We start from the raw sequence: 16,605 nt of genomic DNA, 5'->3' as shown, positions 1-16,605 counted from the left end.
GCCTCACCCATAACTATAATGTATGTAAGAAAGTAGAGAGCAGCCTGCGCTGGTGTTCAGATTCCCACCACATGCAATACACCTGCTCTGTCCCAAACCAGCAGACAGTATGGGAAGGAAGCCTGCAAGATTCTCAAGTAGGTAAGAGCGAATTCCCAAACAGCACAGGTGTGAGGCAAACCCTAGCTATTAAGTACCTCGGACAAGGAACACTTCAGAGTAAGACAGACACATTAGGCTCAAGAAACAATAAAGTGGAAGGCAAAAGCCACAACTCAGTAGAAAAACATCATAAGCAAACTGTTAAAACATTTGTGCTATCACACAAAGATCTATAATTACATCTAAAATTAAATTAGATCTAGAATACATTTTACATGAAGATCTAAAAACTCTAGAAAGGAAAAATCTAAAAACACAATGGAAAAGTGGGTGGGACGTGTAACCAATCATCAGTTCACCGAGACACGAGAAGGCACATACATCGATGTCTGCTTATGCATGCATGCATATACAATGTGTATGTGCATGCATGTGTTGTGAACATAACCATGTGTATGTGACTATACACATGTGTATACAGTGTGTGTGCACAATGTGTGTTCCACATGCAGTTCACACATTCATAGATGCATGTTGCATACACGCGTGTCCATGCACACAGATACCACAAACAAGGAAAGAGCATCCAGTTTTACTCATAATCACAAAAATACAAATGAAAACCACACCAGCTAAGAACAAACATTGGAAAGCAAGGACAGCTGGAGGGGATCAGGCCCCCTCTGTGGCAGGAGAAGGCACCAAGCTTATAGCGTTCACCTTTGCCCATCTGGGACCTGTGGAACATGGGGAGGGAGGTAAGCACAGGGCTGTCAGTGCTAAGTCTACAACTGCCCCAGCCGTAGGAAACTGAACTGACTCAAGTCCTCTTGTCTCCATAAGCAGTGTACAGTGTAGCCTCAACAACTTGAGCAGACTCTGAGTGTAGTGCAGTAGGGATGACCGATGTCCGAAGGTTCATTGTGTCTGATGGCAAAGAAGCAAGCTAGGGTTGTGCCAAAATGACAGTTGAGCCATGTGGCCATCAAAACATTACCAGAATTAAAATCTGATTAATCCACTTTGAATATGCTGTTACAAAAACATCGTTATAAGTTCAAAGAACACAGCAGGGAGGGAAAGCGCACGCTGGAGGAGTACTCAAAAAAAAAAAAAAAAAAAAAAAAAAAAGAGGCACAGCAGGCGGGAGGAAGTGGTCATACTCTCAACGGGTCTCTGAACCTCCCGCCTGGCTCAGGGGTGCAAGGCGCTTCTGGGCCAAGCCATCCGGTAGTGGCAGCCCCTGTTCAGATAAGAACAGAGAGAGCCGCAGGGACCAGTCAGCACTTCACATCCGCTTTCCCGTAAAGCAGCAGCTGCGCCTCCCTGAACTCATTTTTTCCATCCGCTCGCTCTGCCCCAGGCACAAGTGTCACCGCCTGGCTGAGACCCAGCGCCTATCCCCTCCCACTGTGGTGTCCTTAATCTCTCGCAGAGGCTGCAGCTCTTGATGTGGCTACTCCACCACAAACCAGAGCTGACCACAGGGGCGCAGGACCCAGGCGTCCGAGCTACCAAGCACCCATGCTGCGCCTCACCCAAAAGGTTTCTTCCCTTTGCTCTCTCCTCTCCATCTCCCAGGTACGAATGCCCTCCTTAACTGGTCTGGAAGGGAGAACCAGGCTTCTGTTTCAGTCTGGCCCTGCCGGATGGAGGAGGCTGGAGATGCAGCAGGGAATCTGCTAGAAACTCGCCCTCTAGCTGTGGAAGGCAGAATTGGCACCTAGGTCCACGGTGAGGACTAGAGGCTGAGTCCTGGTGGTTCTCAGTCATACAAGGTCAGTGGGCGGATGTGGGTGAGGCCTCTTTGTATATTAGGGGAACTCTCGATTTCTTAAGGGTTCAAGATGTGGAATTCCTGCAAAGGGCAATTAGTCCATCTGCAACAACAGGACATCTGTCCCAGTCACTAGGGTCACCGGAACAGATATATAGTTTGTTGTTTGTTTGTTTGTTTGAGACAGGGTCTCTCTATGTAACCTTGGCTGGCCTAAAACTCAGAGATCTGGCTGCCACTGCTTCCAGTGTAGTGGGATCAAAATGTGTAATACCACACCTAGTCTATAATATTTTGTAAAAAGGTGCGTGTGTGTTCATCTTCATGAATTATGTGCATCATTACATCCACAGAGGACAGAGAGCAGTTGGTCCCTTGGAGCTGGAGTTTCAGGCAGTTGTGAGCCACTTGGTATAAGTGCTAGGAACTGAACCTCTGTCCTCTACAAGAGCAGTACCCATTATTAACTGCTGAACCATCTCTCCAGCCATTGGATAGACCTTAGTGTCTCTGACCTGGTCAAACTCCCCCTCTCACTAAGAAGATCTCCTGCATTTGTCCAGCCTCCAGAAACCTGGCCCCAGGGTGTTGACAGAGGAGGCTGGTACCAGGTAGCAAGTGCCTAGAAACACCTGGTGGGCATAAGTGCACCACAGACCTGCCTGTTACATACAGTCAATGGCTGCTTCACAAATAATCCAAAAACTCTAAAACCAAATAATCATACAGGCAAAATGTTCTTCAGCCATTTAAAAAGAAGAAGAAATGGGTAGGAGAGATGGCTCAGCAGTTAAGAGCACTGGTTGTTCTTCCAAAAGTCTTGAGTTCAATTCCCAACACCACATGGAACATAGTAGCTCACAACCATCTGTAATGGGATCTGATGCCCTCTTCTGGTGTTTCTGAAGAATATATATCATGTGTGTGTACATATGTATGTGTATATATATGTGCATATATATTTTAAAATAAAATACATAAAAGAGAAGAAATGTTTTGGTTCCACACTCAAAGGAGCTTCACTCACAAGAGTGAATGTGGGAATTGCCCATATGTCCATCAGGAACAGGTGGATGAAGCAGATATAGTCTGCCAGTACACTGGAACACTAGCCTTGAGAGGGAAGGAAAGTCTGGCGTATGCTACACCATGGGTGAATCCTAACACTGTGCTGGGGGGCGGGGGGTAGTAAGCTGTCTTCATGAAAAGACAAAATGTCAGAGGTGGCGAGTCACAGAGTGCCTGCCAGAACCTGGGGAGATGACAAGCTGGCACTTAATGGGGTCAGAGTTTAGGTTTTTTATCTTATTTTCTGGAAAGGGAGATGTGAGCCTTGACCCTCTGCCTGCTCCCAGAAGCTGTCTCAGCTAAGGGAAAGACTGTCCATCAGTGGGCATGTGAAGCTTGGCACTCCTCACTGAAGTCAGGGGACACTGAGGCCCCAAGAGGGCCACCATTAGTAGTCATAGCTTACCAGGGTGACGGGATCAACAGAATCTAGGAGGAGAGATGTTTAGGGCTCACTTGGGATCAAGCCAGATGTCAGGCCAGTAGATGTTACCATGTGGAGACAAGATAAAGCTGGGGCTTAGAACTTGGCCCTTCTGGCGGGAAGCTTCTTCATTCAAGACTTTCTTGGCTACATTAAAGCTCATACACAACATGGTCCTTGGCTTCATCTATGACATTGTAGTCATTAATCTTATCTGGAAATGAGTTGGAGAGCCAGCTCAGTGGTTAAGAGCAGGCACTGCTCTTCCAGGAGGAACCAAACCCACACCAGGCAGCTCATAACTGCCTGTAACTACAGCTATTCTAATGCTTCTAACCTCTGTAGGTCTCTCTCTCTCTCTCTCTCTCTCTCTCTCTCTCTCTCTCTCTCTCTCTCTCTCTGTGTGTGTGTGTGTGTGTGTGTGTGTGTATTAAAAACAAAATTAAGTAAAACAAAAACATCCCTACCAGCACCTGGGCTGGTGTGGTGTGTGACCCACACTTGGGTACCATCCCCTGGCCACAAAATTAGCCAACCTGGTCAAGGCCCAGGTAAACTAGACGAGTAGGGACCAGGGTATAGACTCTTGTCAATAATGGCAGGTTCATGAAGGTGAGCTAGGTGTCATGGGGCAGGCACTCCCCAGAGCCAAGGCAGCCTAGCCTGTGGTTGTTCCCATTTTCAAGTTTGTGAACCATGTGGATAATTAAAGCAAATATGCTCAAGAAGAATGTGCTGTAATCTCTTTTCTTAACATCACAGCTTTCTCATTGCTCACATTTAATTGATTGTAGAGAGACTCTCTTAGAAGCCACACATGTCAGTCAAACACCTATGGTCAATGAGCTGAGGCAGATAGGTGAGACACTGGTAGGAAGGGAGAAGATTCTGAGAAACAGTGAGAGAATAAAGGGGAGGTTTTCCCTGGAGACTGAGGTAAGCCAGCAGGAGCTGAATTCAGGATAGAATAAAGAGATTCGCCCCAGACTTGGACACGTGAAGCTGAAGAGCGGTAAACCATGTGAAAGACACACAATTGTTTGAATGGGTTAAATAATTATGCTATGAGCTTGTTGGGAAATGAGCCGAATCTTGTGGCCTAGGCATTTATTAATAAATAATTAGTCTCAGAGTCTTTATTGTTGAGAACTAAGTGTCCAGGAGGTTAAAAAAAACGAATATTTTTTAACAATTGATAGATTTCTTTTTTTTATTGATTTGAGTTTACAGAAAGTACAAAGCTCACGTGTGTTCCTCCTCCCACTTGAGCACCTAGCTGCAGAGTTCCTACACTTAAAGGGGAGGGGTTGCATCTGCTGCTACCACAAACCGACACTCACACAACGATCTCTGTCAGAGTGCGGCTTACATCAGGGTCCCTTGTTGGTGGCACTGCCAGGGGCCTTGATGGTTGTCGTGCACTGTCTTACAGGGCCCTGTTGAGTGTCCTCACTGACTAAAAGTCCCACGGATGCGGGAAAGCAAGGTCAAATGCATGACTGTGAGTCCAACTCCAAGTTTTAGCAGCCAAAAAAGCCATTCCATGAACTGCCCTAGAACTCCCACCTCTCCAAGGATTATTAAAAAAAAAAAATCCTCCCACGAAGGAAAAAAAAAAAGATCAGTCACCCACGATAGGGGGAAAAGCCTCTGGATGCAGAGATGCAATGTTCTGGGAATATCTCTTACATTCTTAGAGACTGGAGTCTCTGCTGGGCCTCACAGCCAGAGTTAATAACACCTTAGGTACACCTTGAAGAACTTAAGACAAGACTATTATCCTGTTGCTTAACATGCCTCTAAGAGAACAATGTAACAACCAACTATACTTGGATTTCCCATGTCATCAGCTTTTACAACGTAAGCAATGCATGGCAGCAATCTTAAGTTATGTGTTGGTCCAGACCCCTGGCCCAGATATAGCAGGTGTATCATTTGCAGCAGAGACAAAGGTTGAAAGCAATGTTCTACAATCTATCACAAAGGTTGAAAGCCTCCATTTATGGATATTGGTTTAGGGTGGTGCTTGTCTGGATCAGAAGACATCAGTTGGAGAGGCTTAATCCTTTGTAAAACTCTGTTAAAGATTTCTGTAAAGTACCCCCCTCCCCTTCCCATATGATGCTTTTTATGCTGCTCAATAAAGACAGAGCTCCTTTGTTAGGGAAACACACACACACATACACACAGCTCATAAAACAGAAAGACACCACTCACAAACACAGACAGCTCTCTCTCTCTGTCTCTCTGTCTCTCTCTCTCTGTCTCTCTCTTTCTGTCTCTCTGTCTCTCTCTCTCACACACACACACACACATACACACAGCTCATAAAATAGAAAGACACCACTCACAAACACAGACAGCTCTCTCTCTCTCTCTGTCTCTCTCTCTGTCTCTCTCTGTGTCTCTCTCTCTTTCTGTCTCTCTCTCTCTCTCTCTCACACACACACACACACACACACATAATTCATACAACAGACAGACACCACTCACAGACACAGACAGCCACGACACACACAGAACAGGAAACACAGATACAGGGACAGATTCACAAGACAATCTTCAGGTTGAGATTCAGACTCATACAACAGACAGACAGACAGACAGAGGATGGAAGATACGTGGAGCATGAGGTAGCGAATTCTAATCTGGACTCTCATGGTTAAGTGACTCCAAGGGAAATGCTTCTCTTTCTTTCCTTCATGTGACACCGATTTATTATTGGTGGCTCAGAGTTAATCAATAGTCATATAATCCACACACCTGGACCTGAAAATGGTTCTTGAGTCTTTTGCTTGTTCAAGCCCACTCCCACTCTGTGAAGCATACCTATACTTCATTCTCTGTCTGAAAACACCTATAATTTATCTACTGCACGTCCATGTCTTATTCAATTATCTGTTCAAGACACAAAGAACCAGGATATCAGGTCACAGAAAATGCCCAAGATTCTCTTTGGTAACAGTCCGAGTTCTGTGTGTGTATCCACACACCCCTCATTCAAGCCTGATCCCTTCACCCCTTGGCTTTGCCCTTTCCAGAAAGCCATATGGTTGGGGGTCACACAGTAAGAGTCTTTCCATATGGCCTTTCCTCATAATATGCATTCGAATTTCGTCACTGCCTTTTCTTAAGCTTAATAGCTAACTATTGGGTGAACTTTTTTTTAATGAATAAACATTTTTTTCACCCCCAAACCAAGAAAACTATTTCACTCAAGTCTAACTTGGTGAACCAATGACTTTAAAGTTATTTTTTTGTTTGGTTTTTTGGGTTTTTTTTTTTGTTGTTTTTGTTTTTGAGATAGGGTTTTTCTGTGTAACCCTGGCTGTCCTAGAATGCTGTAGACCAGGCTGACTTCAACTCATAGAGATCAGCCTGACTCTGCCTCCTGAGTGTTAGGATTAAAAGTGTGTGCCACCACCACCCGGCTGACTTTTCAAGAATATGGCAAGTTATAAACAATTACAGCACTGAAGAAAATGTCTTTCTCAGGAAGAATTAGCAGTTTGTATATCCTGAGGGAGGGGTAAAGCTGTATAAGTCACTCCCAAAACAATCATAGGTGATGATAGATAGATAGATAGATAGATAGATAGATAGATAGATAGATAGATAGATAGATAGATAGATAGATAGATAGATAGATAGATGAGAAAGAGGAGGCAGAGAGAGAGAGAGAGAGAGAGAGAGAGAGAGAGAGAGAGAGAGAGAGAGAGAGAGAAGATAGATAGTCTCCTCGGAGAAGGGCAGGGCCCAGAAACTGTTAACTTCTGGTATCAGCAAACAGAAGATAGGCCTTTAAGTCTCTCTTCCCAGAAACCATTCACTGTACATCCTCAGGAAGCGGCAGAGCTTGTAGCACCTTCCTCTCCTGGATGAAGGAACACTAATGGGCCTACTTTTCTGCAAACATCACATAGGTAATCATGCCTGCTAAGGGCTCCAGTGGTCAAGGGCCATGTCTGCAGGACAGCATTCCACAGCGATGTACCTCTTTTTAGTGTTGGTTAATAGTCTACCATCTAGATGGCTGCAATTGGTGTATTCATCTGTTCTCTGGCTGGAAAATGTGGGTTGGGGTTGGGGTTGAAGTTGGGGTTGGGGTTAGGGTTAGGGTTGGAATTAGGGTTAGGGTTAGGGTTGGGGTTGGGAGGGCTAGGATTAGGGTTGCGTTTGTTTCGGTTATGGTTAACAGTTGCCTCCAAGTTTCATCAATTGTTAGTAAAGATGCTATACATGTTTAGTTTTTCATGAGGACACAAGTTTTCAACAACTTTAGGTAAATACTGAGGAGCATAATCGCTGAATTATACGGCAGAAGAATCCTTTCTAGGAAACTGGGATGTCTTCCCGTGTGGTTCCACACTCCTAGAACTGAAGAAGAGTACCCGCAGCTCTGCCTCCTCTGACCCCTGGTGAGGTCTGAAAGGCTCTAGCAGGCCCAAGCTTGGCAAACACAGGCCCAGGCATAACAAACAAGGCTCCAACTGTTTTGTCTTCTACCTCTCTCTGCCTTGCTACACCATGAGATGACATTCCTAAAGCTCGCCACCAAGGTCTAGTCCCTTATTTGGCCACTGACTCATTCCTGAGGCTGACCACCAAGGTCCAACTAGCAAAGCACCAAGTTCAGGAATCAGAATTCATTATTTTGACTAACCTAATTAGAATACCAAAGCAGAACTTACCATTAAGTCCTGACTCATTCTAACACAGACCTCCATCTTTCCTTCTTAAAATTAACCCTTGAAAAGCTGCTTGCAGCTGTTTCTGCCAAGCTTAGGTTCGGTCGCCTGTCTCTCACCTTGTTTAATAAAGAAAGGACACTTTGCATTTGGTTTGTGCTTGGAGCATGGTGTTTGGATGTGGTCTGTGCCTAATTCAGAGTCCAGAGGGGTGCACCCTTCAAGGTCAATGTTCTGTATAGTATGTCTAAAGAGCCATCCAGGTGGACAGCCTTGTATTTGTAATCTCCCTGCTTCAAATCCCAAGTGTTGGGATTACAGATGTATACCACCACATATGTATACATATGTGTGTGTGTGTGTGTGTGTGTGTGTGTGTGTGTGTGTGTGTGTGTAGCAAGTCTGTTCTTGTTCCTATGAGAAAAATAAAGGAAATACAGTGTCTATCAAAGGGTTAAGCAAGACAAGAAAAACACCATTTTTTATATTCAAATAAATTATATTTTCTTCTAATATTAATTATTACATACAAAGTCAGTAATGTGTACAGTAGAATAATCATGAGATGATTGACAGTACAATATTTTAGAACCACTTTTATAGAAACTGAATGTAGCAGAACCAATCTTATATCACATTTGTACACTTTACAAAAAAGCATCATTTAAAAAAAAAAAAACATTGTAAAAACACAATTTGACAAAACTCCCTCCCAAATCAGCACTTATGTTAAAATCAAAATATGCGCTCCGGATTATTTCCTGCTTCTCCACTACACCACTTACATCCAAATGAGAGACCCAAGCTCTGACCCAAGCACAGAATGAGGCACAGACCCCTTTGTGCTAGAAATAGAGCCTGCCGGTTGTACTTGCTTATTTGATTTGGCGTGGCTATGCACCCTTCTGAGCCGACTCTCCTTTGGCCTGCTCGCCCCGTCAGTTACTGAGAGACGTTCAGTCACAACTGAGAGTCAGCCTGTTTGTTCTTATGAATTGGTACAATTTTGCTTTCAACTTTGGAACATAACATTAGCAGAATACAAATTTACAGCTGCTGTCACTTTCTTCTGAGTGCTTTCTTCTCCACTGGCAGAGCTCTCTTCCTGCACATCCACTCTCAAGAGTGTCCAAGTGTCTGTCACGGTCTTCTCTGTGTCTGTCTCCCTCCGCGGTAGTTGGCATGTGACTGTTTGGATCTTCAGTGTCTGTTTTGGTTTTGCCAGTGGAGCCAATTTGTCCTTTTAATTGGCATGTCAGTGTGTGTTTAGCGTAATTTGGGTATGTTTGGGTTTCATTGATTTGCCCTCTACATCTACTTCCTGCCTTTACCTTCCCTGTTCAGTATTTAACTTCCTGTTCCTTGCATGGTTAAGTTGATCTTTCTCTCTTCCCAATTGTCACCTCTCCATACGGGGATCAAACCACCTTCAGCCGTGTCTGCTCTGGCTGACATGGTATATCAGAGGTTGGATCCTCTGAAACTGGATTTATGGGTTGTTGTGAGCTGCCATGTGGGTGCTGAAAATTTAAATCCAGGACTATGCAAGAACAACAAATGTTCTTAACCACTAAGCTATCTCTCCAGCCTCCAGGTAGATAGATAGATACATATATACATAGATAGATGTATAGGTAGAACACAGAGAAAATAACACACACACACAGAGTTTCTCACCATGTCATACCTTCATCAACTACCTCACGATCTACCATCAAGACAACCATCATCAGACAAGGCTGCTCAACCATGATCCCCAGAAGTGGGAACCAATATCAACCTCCTTCCTTTAAAGCTCGCCCAGTCTGTGCCATGTGGCACAGTGCTACTAACAGTGAAGGCAGACTGAAACAGGACCCTGTCCTAAGCCTAAGCACATCCCCCTCCCCTACCTTTCGGGGCCACAGTCAGAGGACATTCCCTCAGAGTCCTTGGCAGCTGATGAGCGCTGAGGACCTAGGAGTCCAGGGGCCCACTGGAAGGCAACTCGCTCGGGAAGGAGACTTAACCCCGACCTTCAGGATATGCTCTGCTGAGGCAGGCAAGTCAGTAGCTCCTGATGGCCTTAAAGACAGCTTTAAGACCCAGTTAGTCTGACACAAAACTCCACTACCTAGTGGAGATAACAGGACCCACCTCAAAACAGTGTCCACCCCAAGGCTTGGCCAAAGAACACAGTGGTTTGATAGGGATAGTGCCCAGAACAGTAAAGATTTTTCTTTAGGTCATTTTTTTTTATGTATAGCTTTCTAAATCTTCTAATTTTTCTAAAATGGCCATATACCTGTTGGGGTTTTGTTTTGCTTTTTATTTTGTAAGGAAGAGTGCATGCACGGGTGTGTATCATATACTTCCGGAGATCAGAGGTCAACTCTGACCCACTCTTCAGCAGCTCTTTCTTTGTATTTTGAGGCAGGGTCTCTCACTGAGACCTGGAATGTGCCAGTGAGGCCAAGCTGTCGGTTCAAAGAGTCTTGGGGAACTTACCTATCTCTGCCTCTCCATGCTGACATTACAAGTACACCATCAAATTGGGATTTTTACAGGATGCTAAAAATGAAACTCAGATTGCCCAGATTCCATGGCAAGTGCTTTACTGAGTAAGCCATCACTCCAGCCCACACAGACTGTTTTTATAATCAGACATTAGGACTTTAATAAGAAATACAAAAGGGCACCAGGCAGTGGTAGTATATGCCTTTAATCACAGTAATGTGAGAAGTAGAGGCAGATGGAGCTTTGAACTCAAGGTCAGCCTGATCTACAGAGTGAGATCCAGGACAGCCAGGGCTAACACAGAGAAACAGTCTTGAAAAAGAAAAAACAAGAGAAGGGAGAAAACAGCTCTGACAGGACAAGAGCCCTCTCTAGAGAAGGGTAAAGAAGTAGGCACATGGAGCAGGTCCTAGGAGGTACCCCCCTGCTCAAGTCAAGTTCTGTCCCCTCTAGCTGGGGAGGCTGGCTCCCCAACCTGCTTCTCCTGCTTGAAATTAAGAAAGTGAACAGACCTCAGTCATCAGCATGTTTCAAAGTGGCTGAGGTTGGCACACAGGGTCGTGGAAAGTGGTGCAGTGATGTCCACTGTCCCTGTTGCCTTCCTCCCAGGCACCCTTGGGATATGAAAGCTGAGCAAGGCGCCGGTGGAAGATTTGCATGGTGATCAGAGCATCAAGCTAAAGCACTGACACCCAAGCTTTGATGTGGAAAGAAAAGTCACAGCGCAGCTCTTTATTTTTCTCATTTGCACTCAGAAAGCAGCTGGCCCCCCGGGTGAGTCACCACCACCATCCACGAGGGGACAGAGCTCTCTCCATCCTAGCATCATGCTGACCTACCCCTAACCTCCTCTATATAGTCTACCCTTCCTCTCCAGGCGGCTACGAGAGGGTGAGGCCATCAAGAGGGCCAGCAATGCCCCTGAGCCTTATCCCTGAGACTTAGCATCTCTAAGCCAGTGGGCACATTCTCCAGGACATCCGCCAGTGAGAACAAGCAAAAAGAAATGTCTTCATAGGAAGTCCTGGTCCCGCTCTCAAACAGACAGGCAAAAACCAGGGATGCCCCAGGCATAGGCCCAAGAAAGGCAAGGTCAGAGTAGCCACTGGGGCCCTCATAGATCACCCAGGGCTCTGTCCAGCTGTGGGGATCCAAGGGGGATCGGCTCAGGTAGATTCCCATGTGGAGCCGAGCTCTACGCCCTGCTGGGTGGGAATATAGTAGCCATGTGGGGCTCTGAAGCATGGAATCAGAGGACATAGGACATTCCGGAGTCCAGGATGTCTTATCTCCATCTGACCCAGGCTCTAGGCCATGATTCTCTGGGCTCCGGGACTGTGGGTAGCAGAGAGGCAACCTGGGCATCCAACGTTCAAGAAGACCTCTGGCACCTTCCCCCGAAGACTCCTGTACTCTGAGATTGAAGCATGGGGAATGTGGGGTGTTCCTAGGACTCCCTGTCCACCGGTCATCCTGAGGCTCGATTGAGGGTGGAGCTAGGAAGCCCACAATGCTACCCTGGCAACCACGAGCCGTCTCTGCCAATGTAGGCACCAGCTCCCCTGGTAGGAAGGACGTGCCTTCATCAGCACTCAGTGCCTGCACACGGTTACCCAGAGGGCTTCGAGCATTACAGTAGAGAAAGTCTCCATCTACCGCAGCCAGTTGGCACTCTCCAGAGCGTAGGTTGGGCACAAGGCCTCCACAATGCCAGGAGATCCCATGATCATCACTGTAGAATGCCAAGGAGTGGGGACTGGTCCAGCAGATCTTGCCAAAACATTCCCGTCGGTCCACATGATAGGTGTAAGCAGGAACAAGCAGGCGACCCGAGCGCAGCTGAACTCCATGGCCCGGACCCACAGCAAAGGTGGCCCAGTCTACAGAGAGAAGGAGCCAGACCCTTGGGTTAGGAGAGCTGACTGCCTCCATATATCGGACCAGAAATGCACTCAGACTGGAGGAGCCTATCAAGGCTGTCTTCAGAATCCTAGAGGTCTGCTTGGGCAAGTGCTTTCTTAGTTTTTAAAAAAGATGTATTTGTAACTATGGGCATGTGGAAGGCATCCTCATGAATGCAGGTACCCATAGAGGCTAGAAAGACAGATACCCTGGAGCCGGAGGTACAGTTAATTGCGAGCCACCCAATCCACGGGCAGGGGACTGAACTCTACAGCTCTTTACAAGAGCTGTGAATCATACAAGCTCTTAACCTCGGAGGCATCTCTCCAGCCCCTGGGTCAAGCGTTTTGCTTTGTTTGTCTTGGGATGCTAAGCCCAGAAGTCAAACCAAACAAGTCGTCTACCACTCCGCAGCCACTGGCCACCAGAGGCTTGATGATCACCATCAGAGCTCAACTTCTGAAGCAGATGCCACCCAAGTACAGTGGAGGGAGGAGGCCTCGGATGAGCCCTTGCGCTGGCTGGTTTGGTGTGTCAAACTGACACAAGCTAGAGTCATCAGGGAGGAAGGAGCCTCCCTTGAGAAAATGACTCCAAAAGACCCAGGTGTAAGGCATGTTCTCAACTAGTGATCAATGGGAGAGGGCTCAGCCCATGACGGGTGGTGCCATCCCTGGGCTGGTGATCCTGGATTTTCTAAGAAAACAGGCTGAGGAAAACATGGAAAGCAAGCCAATGGCTTCTGCATCAGCTCCTGCCTCTGGGTTCCAGCCCCGCTTGAGTCCCCGTCCTGACGTCCTCCAATGAGGGACTATGATCTGGAAGTGTAAGCCAAATAAACCTTTTCCTCCCCAACTTGCTTTATGGTCATAGTAATAGAAACCCTAACTAAGACAGCCCTGTTTCCTCATCCTCCTCCCAGAACCTGCCACATCCCTCTATGTGGCACTCATGTGCCCAGTCCCTTGGGGAGCTGCCAACCAGCAGGGTTCAGGGTGGTGGGGGAGAGCAGTAGGCGGTCAGTCCCTGGGGAGTAGGGACTGCAGAGGTGGAAAGAGACTGAATCCCGGAGATCAGAGCTGGATGAGGAGGAAACAAAAAAGCAAAAGGAAGAGGTAAAAAAAGATGGGTTTGGAAATAAAAGATTCAGCCCTCATCACAGACAAGGAGAGCCTCTGGTGGGCTTAAGTTCCCTGCCAACAGGCAGTGTGAAGAAGCTGGCCAACACCTATTGGCCTGTCACTAAAAGTGCGTGGGAAATACCAGACAGTTCTGCCGACAGTGTTAGGAGGTCATTGCTCTCAGGGGAGGTGGGGCAGGAAGCTGGAGATAAGAGAGACAGAATGGTCCACCAAATGGTGGATTGACCCAAGCAAAGGACAAGCCCAAGTCCACTAGAGTCCACACCCATCTTTCCCCGTCCGCCCCACCCCAGCAGCCCATCCCACACATCAGATGTCACCTACCCTGCAATGCAGCACCAATGGCTTCCTCAGTGAGATCTCGAACACTGCCCCAGGTGAGGCCAGCGTCACAGCTGGTCACACAGCAGAGGCGAGCAGCGTTCTTGCCAGTGGCGATTTGCACGGCCTCCGGTGTGTGGCCCAGCACGGCAATGAAGAAGAGGAAGATGGTACCAGAGTGCTCATCCAGCACCGGGCAAGGGTTCATAGACCTGTGCTCCTCCAGTACTGCAGTCTCCAGTACACTCAGAGTGCCCCACTGAGGGAAGAGAAGCAGATGGTTGAGACTTCTGGAGCCTGGCCTCAGTCTCCAGGGAGATCTATAGAGCTGGGCTCAGTTTCCTCTGCACCTAACACTCACCCGCACTGAGCCCCTGGTCAGCGTGCCCCTCCGTAGCACCAGGCGGTGGGCATGGGAGTCATCAGGGCTAAGTCGCTGTTCCGCGAAGGCCAGCAGAGTAGGCCTGGGAGGCACACAGAGTAACGCAGGCACACGGTAGGTCAGGCCCGTCCTTTCCCTCTGGAAGAGCACCGTTCTCCTGGGAACACGCGTGGGCCCCATAACCTTCCAGTAGGAGCAAGGTACCAGGGAGTCTGTTGGGGAGGAGGCTTCACAAGTTTACATGGCCACAGGCACGACCCATGCCCACCTGATCATCTTTTTAAAATTATTTTTTATTAGATATTTTCTTTATATACACTTCAAATTTCAAATGCTATCCCGAAAGTTCCCCATACCCTACACCCCCCTCATTCCCCTACCCGCCCATTCCCACTTCTTGGGCCCTGGCGTTCCCCCACCCCCACCCCTGTACTGAGGCATATAAAGTTTGCAAGACCAATGGGCCTCTCTTCCCAGTGATGGCCGACTAGGTCATCTTCTGATACATATGCAGCTAGAGACATGAGTTCCGGGGGGTTCTGGTTAGTTCATATTGTTGTTCCACCTCAGCTATTGGATGGATCACAGGGTCACCTGATCATCTTAATGGCGCTTTCTATCTGCCTCAGCCCAGATTTCTCACAACCCATCCCCAGGCCCCTCACTACCACTGTACCCCAAATGTCTATGAATCTGGCCCCTCCCTCCTTTCTAAGCTTCTCCTTTGCTCGGCTAGCTAGTGCTGGGGAGCTGGGCAGAGAAACCATGCCCTGCCAGCTGGTGTGTCCTGGACACTCATCTTCATGGAACTCACCCAACAAGAGTTCTGGACAAAATCAGACCAAAAAAAAAGTTAGGGAGAAGTATTCAGTGTCAACACCTGTGGTATGTGAGACCAGACATCACACAGCAGGGGCAGATGAACCCTGGCACCTACCCACATGGAAGCAGAAGGGAGCTCCAGCAGTCTCCATGGCGAATAGCTTCAGACACAGGAGATGCACAGCAGAACAGCCCTTACCTGCAGCATACATACCCCCAAGTAGTTCTCATAAGCGCCAGAGAGATTACCAGGGGACGGGGTCGATCAAAAGGCAGAAAAAGAAAAGCCAAGAAAAGCAGAGAAGCCCTAGCTTAGCCCTAAGTGGATTCCTCCCTGTCAGAGCAGGGTCAGTGTGAGGCTGAGAAGGTAGAGGATTGGTGGACAGAATTCCAGAACTGGGAGGATGCGGCGAACAAGGAAGGACTAAGGCCTCCCCTCATGATCATCTACTGTCCTGCCTCCTACTCTATACCCTGCCATTTCCTAACCTCACCCACAAGCCAAGGATCAAGTAGGCATCAATCAGTCTCTGTGCGATCAGAAACCTGCTTATGAACACCTTACCCCTTCTTGTCCATACAGCTACCCCCTTCCCCATGCATCCCCATCGGTGGGTCCCTGGACCGAGTGACAGCTAGAAAATACTTCCACATGGAACTGGAGCCACCAGAGGATGGCAGTCCCAGAGAATATTTTCTCCCCACTTAGCCTCCCACACAGAACGACCTATTAGAGGTATGTTGGGGGCATGAACCGAATCTGCCAGAGACTGCTGTCTGATTGGCACCATGGCAGACCAGAAAGTGAGTGTATATAGCTGATGGGGAAAAAGAGCAGCGTCTGCTTTACCTGCAGGACATGAACAGTTAGAGCCCACTGCCATCTAGGCCAGACCACCACCAGCCAAACAGCTCATGGTCAGGCTCCCCAGGCCAGGACATAGCCAGACACACAGCCCACACCAGCCACTCCTGACCAGCCTACCAAGAGCCACACAGAAGAAACTAGCTCAGAACACCAAGAGGAGGCATCTTAGCATAGCACCTGGACAAAGATTAAGTCTCAGTAGGAACTTAGTATGACCTCACAGATTGGAACACAAGATAGACAAGTAGAAGACAGTCACTCACGTAAAGCAATATCAGGCTCCGCAGACCACCGAGGGCTGTGCTGACCACCACTAGAGCCAAGCCTTAGGTCCTCTGGGTCTGCCAGGCACAGTCTGGGCCACAAGCTCCGTGATGCACACTGTCCTGTTCAACCACTAATAGCTCTGGGGCTTCTGAGAAGCCTCCTGTCTCCTAGAAGACCCCAGCTCTGCACTCAAAGGGTGATTGTACCCAAGTAGAAGCAGGTGCGGAGAGCCACGCGTCCGCTCAGACCGAACAGGCACAAGAGAGACATTCTCTGTCTATTTGGATGGTTTCCCAAAGTCTAGGACCACAAGAACTGTGAATTCAGCCTGCTGGGAGCCTGATCC

The 16,605-nt window shown here is 47.7% G+C and overlaps 1 protein-coding gene across 2 annotated transcripts; it reads right to left on the bottom strand.

Moving 5' to 3' along the window:
• Positions 1 to 8,537: 8,537 nt before the first annotated feature.
• Neu4 (sialidase 4) lies at positions 8,538 to 16,379 on the bottom strand. 2 transcript variants are annotated; one of them, NM_001310769.1, is made up of 5 exons: positions 16,256 to 16,379; positions 15,240 to 15,323; positions 14,282 to 14,514; positions 13,924 to 14,179; positions 8,538 to 12,435 (listed from the first exon to the last, which is right to left on the bottom strand). In NM_001310769.1, the coding sequence occupies exons 2-5, from the start codon at positions 15,274 to 15,276 to the stop codon at positions 11,456 to 11,458; spliced, it is 1,506 nt and encodes a 501-aa protein (NP_001297698.1). In that variant the 5' UTR covers positions 15,277 to 15,323; positions 16,256 to 16,379; the 3' UTR covers positions 8,538 to 11,455. The 2 variants fall into 2 exon arrangements, with proteins under 2 accessions (NP_001297698.1, NP_776133.1); NM_173772.3 differs by lacking the exon at positions 15,240 to 15,323.
• Positions 16,380 to 16,605: the final 226 nt, after the last annotated feature.

The sequence above is a fragment of the Mus musculus genome, chromosome 1 (assembly GCF_000001635.26).
Source record: "Mus musculus strain C57BL/6J chromosome 1, GRCm38.p6 C57BL/6J".
Taxonomy (NCBI): Eukaryota; Metazoa; Chordata; class Mammalia; order Rodentia; family Muridae; genus Mus; species Mus musculus.
Note: the sequence above shows the minus strand (reverse complement) of the source record. Positions and strands in the feature narration are given on the sequence as shown.

Coding starts and splice junctions, on each gene's coding strand:
- Neu4 (NM_001310769.1), bottom strand. CDS start 15,276: ATGGAGACTGCTGGAGCTCCCTTCTGCTTCCATGTGG. Junction 14,180..14,281: donor TGACCAGGGGCTCAGTGCGG/GTGAGTGTTAGG, acceptor CTCTTCCCTCAG/TGGGGCACTCTGAGTGTACT. Junction 12,436..13,923: donor CATTGGTGCTGCATTGCAGG/GTAGGTGACATC, acceptor TTCTCTCTGTAG/ACTGGGCCACCTTTGCTGTG.